The following is a 10,000-nucleotide window of genomic DNA, read 5'->3' as shown; positions in this document are numbered from 1 at the left end:
TCTCATTCTCCTTCTCCATCTCTTTCCCCCTTCCTCTCCCCCTCCCTCCACTTGCCCCGTCCTCTCCCTCTCGCTCTTTCTCTCGCTCTCTCTCTCGCTCTCTCTCTCTCTCTCTCTCTCTCTCTCTCTCTCTCTCTCTCTCTCTCTCTCTCTCTCTCTCTCTCTCCTCCTCCTCCTCCTCTCCCTCTCCCTCTCCTTCTCCCTCTCATCCTCCTCCCTCCACCTCTCCCTCTCCCTTTCCCTCTCCTTCCCCCTCCCTATTCCCAATCTAGACCCTCCTCACTCGACTCCCTTTCCCTTCACACTCCGACCGCGTCCCCCTATCCCCTACCCCCTCCCCCTTCACAACTACCTCACCCTGCGACCCTTCCTCTACCCCCTCCCCCTTTAGCCTCCAGTCCCTCACCCTCCGAAGCTTCTCCCTTTACCCTTCACTCCCTCCCCTCTTTACTCCACTCCTTCCTCCTTTACCTTCCACTCCCTCATCCTTCTTCCCCCTTTCCCAACTATTACCCTTCCCCTTCATTCCCCCTTCCACACCTTCTCCCCTTACCTTCCCCCCCCTCCCCTTCCATCCTCCACCCCCCTCCCCTTCCACCCGCTTCCACCTCCTCCACCCCCACCTCCTCCACCCCCACCTCCTCCACCCCCACCTCCTCCACCCCCACCTCCTCCACCCCCACCTCCTCCCCTACCAGCGTCAACAACACACCATCTCCCGAGGCCTAATCGATATGAGGAAATGATATGAATAATTAATCGGACCGGCAACACCTGAGACGCTATCAAGATGGCAGAGTCAGTTAAGATGTTATTGTGTGATGCTGCGGGGAGTGACGTCACAAACTGATTTTTCCTTCCCGGGCGGAGTGAGGAAAAGGGTCTTCGGTGAGGAGTGGAAGGAACCGGAGAAGGCGAGGGAGGAATGGAAGAAGGGAGTGGGAGGAAGAGGAGGAAGGGAGGGGGAAAAAAAGGAGGAGGAGTGGGTGAGGGGGGAAAAAAGGAGGAGGGGGCGAGGGGGGAAAGAAGAAGGAGGAGGAGGAGGAGGAGGAGGAGGAGGAGGAGGAGGAGGAGGAGGAGGAGGAGGAGGAGGAGGAGGAGGAAGAAGAAGAGAGGGAAGCAGGAAGAGGAGGAAGAATAAAGAGAAGCAGGAGGAGGGAAGGACTGAGGAAGAGAAGGAGGAAGGTAAAAAGGAAAAGGAGGAAGAGGAACAGAATAGATAGAAGAGAGTAGAAAGGAAAGAAGAAAACAAGAGATGTAGAAGGCAGTAAAAAGGAAGGGAAAAAAGGAAAATGGAAAGGAGGAGAACAGAAGAAAAAAAATAATGAAAAACAGAAAGATTTAAGCGAGGAACGAACAAAAGGCGCAAACGCAACAGCGAAAGGAAGAAGAAGAAGGAGAAGGAGAAAGCGAGAGATGATAAGAGAAAAGGGAGCAGGGGGAGGCCAAGCCTGTATTCAACTCCACCTGCAGTCCTCCCCCCCCCCCCCCCACCGCCTTCTCCTTCAGACACCCATCCCGCATATCTCTCCCCATCTTCGTCATATCAGTCTCGCTCTGCACTTTCTTCATCTCCATCTTTCTCAACGTTCTTGGGAAAGAGGCAGCTCCATCTCCCTCTCCATCTCCCTCTCCATCTCCCTCTCCCTCTCCCTCTCCCCATCTCCCTCAACCTCTCCCTCTACCCTCTCCCTCCTCCATCTCCCCTCAACCTCTCCCTCTCCATCTCCCTCTCCATCTCCCTCACGCCTCTCCCTCTCCCTCTCCTCTTCCCCTCTCCATCTCCTCTCCATCTCCCTCCCCCTCTCCCCTCTACATCTCCCTCTCCCTCCTCCCCATCTCCCTCAACCTCTCCCTCTCCCTCTCCATCTCCCTCAACCTCTCCCTCTCCATCTCCATCTCCCTCTCCATCTCCATCTCCCTCTCCCTCTCCCTCTCCCTCTCCCTCTCCCTCTCCATCTCCCATCTCCCTCTCCCTCTCCATCTCCACCAACTGCCTGTTTATCTCCACCATCACAGTTACGACCAACACAAATGCGGTGTCTGAGGGAGAGAAAGGGAAGAGAGATAGGGTGGAGGAAGGGTGGAAATGGACTGGGAAAAGGGAAGGTGGACAAAGGAGGGATAAGGGCAGGAAGAAGAGGAAGGGAGGGAGGAAGGGAGATGGAGAGTGAAAGAAGGGCAGGGAGAAGGGAAGAGAGGGAGATGAAGAATAGGGAGAAGTAAAGAAGGGAGATGAAAGGAAGGGAGAAAACTCGTGAGGTTTAAAGGAGGTAAGAGAAAATAAGAGAAAAAAGGGCATAGAGAAGGGGAAGGAGGAAAAAGAAAAGCATGGAGAAGGGAAAGGAGTGAGGGAGAAGGACTGAGAGAAGGGAAGGAGGGAGTGAGAGAGACGAAGGCCCGAGAGAAGGGAAAGGAGTGAGGAAGAAGGACTGAGAGAAGGGAAGGAGGGAGTGAGGTTGGAGGAAGGACCTGAGCGGAGGGGAGGGAGGGTGGAGGGAGAGCAGGGGGAAGGGGGAAAGGGGGGGGAGAAGAGGGGCGGTCCCTCTAGGTAGCCGCCAGTTGATTAGAGAGGTTAAAATATTGCAACCTCGAGCCTCCATCCCGTTGCAATCGAAACATAACGTATTGTTGATGCTTCTGATTTTCATCTTTTTTTTTCTTTTTTTTCTTTTCTTTTTTCCCTTTTTTCTTCTTTTTTTTCCGAGCTCGCCGGGGTTCAGAAATGCAAATGATGTGTTAATGTCGACTTTCGGTAATGGAATTTTGTGTGTTGGGAGAGACTTGGGGGGGGGGGGGGGGAAGGGAGGAAAAGGAGCGGGTATGAGATGGAAGGAGAGATCACAAACCAGGAGAGGGATGCGCGAGAGAGAGGAGAGGAGAGACGACGAAGAGATGACTGAGAGAAGGGAGGAGGGAGTGAGAGAGACGAAGCCGAGAGAAGGGAAAGGAGTGAGGAAGAAGGACTGAGAGAAGGGAAGGAGGGAGTGAGGTGGAGGAAGGGACCTGAGCGGAGGGGAAGGAGAGGTGGAGGGAGAGCAGGGGGAAGGGGGAAAGGGGGGAGGAGAAGAGGGGCAGGTCCCTTAGTAGCGCCAGTTGATTAGAGAGGTTAAAATATTGCAACTGAGCTCATCGTTGCAACGAAAATAACGTATTGTTGATGCTTGATTTTATCTTTTTTTTTTTTTTTCTTTTTTTTTTCCTTTTCTTCTTTTTTTTCGAGCTCGCGGGTTCAGAAAGCAAATGATGTGTTAATGTCGATTTCGTAAGGAATTGTGTGTTGGGGAGACTGGGGGGGGGGGGGTGAAGGGAGGAAAAGGGAGAGGGATGAGATGAAGGGGATACAAAGAGGGAGAGGGAAAAGTAGAGGAGAGGGAGATAGAAAGAGAGAAGGAAATGGATAGAGAAAGTGAGAGAGAGAGAGAGAGAGAGAGAGAGAGAGAGAGAGAGAGAGAGAGAGAGAGAGAGAGAGAGAGAGAGAGAGAGAGAGAGAGAGAGGAAGACAGAACAAACAGACTGACAGAGAAGAAGAAGAAAAAGAAGACATGGAGAAGAAGAGGAAGGAGAAAGAGAAGAAGTAGAAGAAGAAAAAAGAAGATGACGGAGGAAGAGGAGGAGAAAGGGAAGAAGAAAAGGAATAAGGAAGAAGACGAAGAAGATAATAACAGAGGGGATTAAGAAGGGGCGAGGAAGGAAGAGCAGGAGAGGGAGGTAGGACTAGAAGAAGAAGAGAAGGAGAAGAAGGAGGAGGAGGAAAGGAAGAAGAAAAAAAAATAATAACAAGAAGAAATGAAGAAGAGGAAGAAGAAGAATGAGAATATTAATAACAATAAGAAGAATGATAATAATAGTAATAATAATAATGATAATGATAATAATAATAATAATAATAATAATAATAAGAAGAAGAAGAAGAAGAAGAAGAAGAAGAAAACAGAGGAGGAGGAAGAGGGGGCGGGGAAGGAGGAGCAGGAGAGGGAGGTAGGACTAGAAAAAAGAAGAACAAGTAGAAGGAGAAAAGGAGGAAAAGGAAGAAAGATAATAACAAGAAGAAATGAAGAAAAGGAATAAGATTAAGAAGAAAAAAAAAACAAAATAAAGGAAGATAAGAAGAAGAAGAAAAACGGAGGAGGAGGAGGGAGAGGGGGCGGGGCAGGAGGGGCAGGGGGGAGCAGGAGAGGGAGGTAGGGCCAGGAAGAAGGACGGCAGGGCATTGCAATTTTTCCCCTGTCACTTTAACGGGAGGCCGCTTACGTAAACCAGCACCGAAGGCTTCCAGTCCGGCGATGCTCAATGATAGGCATGCTAAGTCTTTCCTGCCGCTCTCTGTAATATCAGGGAACCGCCCGATGATCCATGGACCGGCCGTGTAATGGGAGATGGACGAGATTTCTCCAAAGTTTTTTTTATTTTATTTTATTTTATTTTATTATTATTATTATTATTTTTTTTTTTTTAATTATGATCATGACGCGTCTGAAGTTGACCTGTAGTGTCCACCCCCCCCCCCCCTTCCTCTTTACTCTCCATATTATTATCATTTGTTATTATCATTATTTTCATCATCATGACGCGTCTGAGACTGATCTGGTGTGTGCATAATCCCACCGCAGATGCCCTCAACGGCCGCGAGATGGCACTAGCTCCGATGGTCGCAATTAGTCTCACTATCTGCATAATGGACGAGGGTAAACTACATCAGCAGGGATCCCTAGGTCTGGCCCTTAACTGTGTATCTGCAGGCTGGAAGGTTAATATCCATTCTTGGGAGATTAATAGCTATCATGTCTCTCCACCTCCTTCTATATAGTCCAGAAACCCCTCCCCCCTTCCCTCCCTCCTCCGTCTCTCCCTCCCCCCGATGCCCAGCTGGGAGGTAACCATGCAAGGGTGAAGAATAGGACACTTCACGCTTAGGGTGTCCCCCCCCTTACATACTAATGGACGTGACCCATTACTTTTCTTCAGTGGTGGCCGAGAACGTAATAGGGCGAAGGTAGGGGAGGTAATAGAGGTAATAAGGGTGGGTTGAGGTCATGTGTGGGGGGGAGGGGAGGGAGAGGGCGTGGGGAGAGTACCTGCAGATGCCATCTTGAATATTTCAAAGCTAAATGGATTAAATCAAAACATGTCTCGAATTTTTACCTCCGGTTTTCAAGGTGTGTGTGTGTGTGTGTGTGTGTGTGTGTGTGTGTGTGTGTGTGTGTGTGTGTGTGTGTGTGTGTGTGTGTGTGTGTGTGTGAGAGAGAGAGAGAGAGGGAGGAAGGAATGGAGAGAGGAAGAGAGGAAGAGGGAAAGAGTGAGAGAGAGACAAAAAGAATGTGTTTATTTGTGTGTGAGTGTACAGGTATGTATATGTGTGTGTGTATTTATATACATGCGTATATGATCCATCCCTTCCACGTATTTTTATTCATTTCTTTTAATGCAGATCCATATTAAGCTGTCAAAGCCGGCGAAACATCATTATTTTTACGATCTTGACCTCACTATTTGATTGAGAATCACAGAGAATCATGTTGAATGGATGATGAATCATTGCTTGTGGTTGGCATGCTGGCAATTATTGGTTACCGAAGGAGAGTTTTTCGAAATTTAAGAGACCCAGATGAGTAGGACTGGCTGATTGGATGAGTAGAGATGTTTGGCTGTCGAGACCATTGAAAGATTCTGTTTGAATAGGATTTGTCTGGTCTGTTTGGCTCTCTTGTTATCTTTTAATCTTGTATAGATATAGGATTATATATGTTTACGTATATATATATATATATATATATATATATATATATATATATATATATATATAATATCAGTGTGTGTACTTCAGTTGATTAGATCATTGTTTATGTCGGCAGTTTTGATATCATTAGTATGAATAATAGCGTAGCAGTACGACTACCGTATGAATAATTATTATTGTTGTTATTATTATTATTATCATTATTATTTATTATTGTGTTTGTTGTTGTTGCTGTTGTTGTTGATATTGTCGTCGTTGTTGTTATTATTACTGTTATTATTATTTATCATAATTATTATTGTTGTGATCATTATCATAATTAACAAGTTATTGATGTTATTATCATTCGTTTTTATTGTTATCACCACCATTACCATTGCTATGCTCATTATCACCACCACCACCACCAACATCATTACTACCATCATCATAATAATAATTGTCATCATCAGTAGCATCGCCACCATCATCATCACCACATCCACCATCATACTAAGTATCATCATCATCACAATCATCATAATAATAATAATTATCATCATCATCATCATCATAGTTATCATCATCACTATCATCACCATCGTCATCATCATCATCACCACCACCATCATCATCACCATCATCATAACCATCATCATGCACCACCACCATCATCATCACCATCATCATCACCATCATCATCACCATCATCATCACCATCATCACCATCACCATCATCATCACCACCACCATCATCACCATCATCATCACCATCATCACCACCACCATCACCATCATCATCACCATCATCATCACCACCACCATCACCATCATCATCACCATCATCATCATCACCATCATTACCATCATCATCACCATCATCATCACCATCACCATCATCATCAATCATCATCACCATCATCATCACCATTATCATCACCATCACCATCATCATCAATCATCATCACCATCATCATCCCCACTACCACCACCACCACCACCATCACCGCATAGAAAGATAACTTGATTGTAGATTAGACGTACATCTTTAGAAATACAGAATTTTAAAGCTTGTATTACTTTTATTATTATCCTAATAATAATAATTATTATTATTATTATAGTTAATATTATTATTATTATTTTTATTATTATTATTATTATTAAAAACATACATATTTCAGGGAGGAATAAAGAACGAAAATCTATGATAATTCATAGAGAAAATAAATATAATGAAAAGGTATGCTTGCACCTATAGAGAGGATAGAAAATATGGACTTCTATCTTTAATAGATAGATACTAAAAAAAGATATCTTTATTGATGAGATATTTAGAACGAGATTTTTATCTTATTAAAGTATTAAAATAGAAAAAAATGTCATGAAGGATAATTAGAAATGATTTTTTTTTTTATGGAAGAAAAAGATTTATATTTTTACCAAAATGATATATATAGAATGACAAATAGGGAATAAAAAGAGGGTTACGGAGAATGGGCAAGGATGATGGAAAAGACGAATCGTGTTAATGCAAAGAGAAAGATTGATATCACAGGAAGAAGGGGAAGGGAAGAAGAGGAAAAAGGAGGAAGATAATAATTACACTACAAGGGGACGGAGATGGGGAATAAAGGGATGGAGATAAGAGGTGGAGAAGGGAAAGAAGAAGAGGAGAATAAGGAAGGGAGATGGAAGAAGGTGATTTGGAAATATAAAGCAAAGGGAGAAGAAACAACAGTAATAAAGTTAGGAGACAAAAATGAGAGCAATCAATAAAAAATAGATAAATAAGTTTTTAAAAAAAGCTGAGGAAAATCGCAAGAAAACGAGATAATTCAATAACTAGAAAATAAGAGAAGAAGAAAAAGATTTTCGAATGAAGAAAAGAAGAGAAAGGAAAGATTTTCAGAAGAGGAAAAGGAGCAACAGTAGGAGGAGGAATGGGGGGGGGGGGGGGTGACAAAGAGGAGGTGATAGAGAAAGAGTAAGTGAACGAAGTGAATGAGGAGGAATGGGAGGAGAAGAAAGTAATATAAGAAAAAGAAAAAGGAACAGCAGCAGTAGCAGGAGGGGGGGGGGGGGTAATGTAAGAAACAAAGGGAAAATGAGCAGAAGGAGAAGCAGAAAAATAATAATGATAATAATGATAACAATATTAATAGTAATGATAATGATAATAATGTTTATAATAATAATGATTATAATAAGAACAACAACAACAATAATAATAATACCAACAACAATAATAATAATAATAATAATAATAATAATAATAATAATAATACCAGCAACAATAATAATAATAATAATAATAATAATAATAAAAAAGAAGAAGAGGAGGAGGAGGAGGAGGAGAAAAAGAAGAAGAAGAAGAAGAAGAAGAAGAAAGAGAAGAAGAAAAAGAAGGAGGAGGAGGAGGGGGAGAAGAAAAAGAAGAAGAAGAAGAAGAAGAAGAAGAAGAAGAAGAAAAAGCAGAAGGAGAGGAAGAAGAAAGAAGGAGGAGTGTTAGCGTGCTGGGCGAGCCGTCATGGCGTTGATGGGTGAAGGACGAGCAATTAATCGTGGAATGTTGAATGTGGAGTCGAGCTGATCCGTCCGAAGTCGAGAGAGAATGAGGTCGAAGGGAGACTCGCCGTGAGGATTCATTAGTGGTCTCTTTGTCGACTTTATGGCACAGAGACCGCGGCATTTTGATATCAATATGCCCAATCACTCACCGGCGCACCCTACCGTTTTTTTGTGTGTGTGTGTGTGCGGCTCTGTGCTACCTAAGGGGCTAATCAGCACGAGAATGAAATCGCTAGAGGACAGATTAAACCATCAGCAACAGGGGGGGGGGGGGGAGAGGGGAGTTGGGGGGGGGGGGGGGGATGGAAGGGGATTAGGGAGTGGTAGGGAGTAGGGGAGGGGAGAGAGTAAGTGTCAAGGGAGAAGGTGAAGGGGAAGGAGGAGGTGGAGTAGGTGATAAGTTGAGAAGGAAAGAGGAGGTAGGGGTAGGGGAGAAGGGGGTAGATGGAAGAAATTAATGGGGAACAGGAGAGGAAGAACTACATGGGGAACGGAGTGAAGATGAGGAGCAGTCGTAAGGGAAAACAAATACAAGAGGAAAGTATAAGAAACAAGCTAAACAGAAAGGGGAATAAGAGAAGAACAAGATAAAAAAACGGGAGGGGTTAAAGGGAAAAAAACAGAGAAAGGACACACCCAAGAAGGACGAGAGTGAGCAGGAGTCCGCCATCTTGAAGGAGGATCCAGAAGGACCTCCAGGCAAGGGTCAGTGGAAGGGTCGGTCAGTCGCATTTCTTTTTTCTTTTTTTTTTTGTATTCTCTCTCTTCTTTTCTTTCGTGTTTCTTTCCCATCATTTATTTTCTTTCTTTTTTTTCAATAATAGAAATAAGGATTTTTAGACCGAGTGACTCCGAGTTGCCAGAGGCGCGGATGTGAGAACCCTTTCCAGGCCTCGAAAGGGTTGCAGGTGGGAATCTCGTGAACAGAGGACTCGGCTGAGGCTCGGTGAGGTTAGGTGAGTCTAGGAGGCGCCGGGCGAGTGGCAGTAGGTGATTCTAAGTGGGTCAAGGCGAGTCTAGGGGTGTAAGTGAGTCTACAGGTCAGTCTTGATGGTTATAAGTGATTCTAATTTGATCTTGGCGAGTCTTGATAAGCCTAGGTCAGGGAGGTCAAACTCATTTACTCCAGGGAGCCACATTTCACCTTAGTATACATCATACGGGCCAGATAAGCATGAGTCGGCGAGAAGAACGGCCATATGGTTGACGTAAAGTCGTCATTACAAAAACACAATAATAGAAAAAAAAGGAGTGTAAGTGATAATCAAACGCGCGTGCTTTACACTTGGGAGGAATCTTTCAGGAAGGAAGCAGGAAATAATAGACACATACAGACACTCATATATATATAAATACACACACACACACACACACACACACACACACACACACACACACACACACACACACACACACACACACACCATACACACACACATACACACACACACACACGCACACAGAAAGAGAGAGAGGATATTGGAGAAGCTGAAAACAAGATAAGGATGAATAAGGAGGAATGAATGACTGAGCGAGAGTGGATGAATGTGATGACTGGAGGGAAGTGTGGTGAAGGTTCTAGAGGGATAAATACAGTGAAAAATGAAATACGGTAGAATAAGATATAAAAGAAATAAGGTTTTTGTAATTGTGTGTGTAATTGTGTGTGTGTGTGCGTGTGTGTGTGTGTGTGTGTGTGTGTAAAAATAA

The 10,000-nt window shown here is 44.3% G+C and overlaps 1 protein-coding gene across 1 annotated transcript in view; it reads left to right on the top strand.

Annotated features, from left to right (window-relative positions):
• The window catches only part of LOC125042142 (glycine-rich cell wall structural protein-like), a gene marked incomplete at its 5' end in the record, with an annotated part of 15,036 nt that extends 5,806 nt beyond the window's left edge, over positions 1-9,230 (top strand). The window contains 3 exons of the mRNA XM_047637607.1: positions 4,614-4,750; positions 8,914-8,995; positions 9,181-9,230. Of these exons, the coding sequence (XP_047493563.1) occupies positions 4,614-4,750; positions 8,914-8,995; positions 9,181-9,230 (269 nt within the window). The remainder of the gene's footprint in view (positions 1-4,613; positions 4,751-8,913; positions 8,996-9,180) is intronic.
• Positions 9,231-10,000: the final 770 nt, after the last annotated feature.

Source organism: Penaeus chinensis, chromosome 31 (assembly GCF_019202785.1).
Source record: "Penaeus chinensis breed Huanghai No. 1 chromosome 31, ASM1920278v2, whole genome shotgun sequence".
Lineage (NCBI taxonomy): Eukaryota > Metazoa > Arthropoda > Malacostraca > Decapoda > Penaeidae > Penaeus > Penaeus chinensis.
The sequence above is the reverse complement of the archived record's forward strand: the minus strand, read 5'-3'. Positions and strand labels throughout refer to the sequence as shown.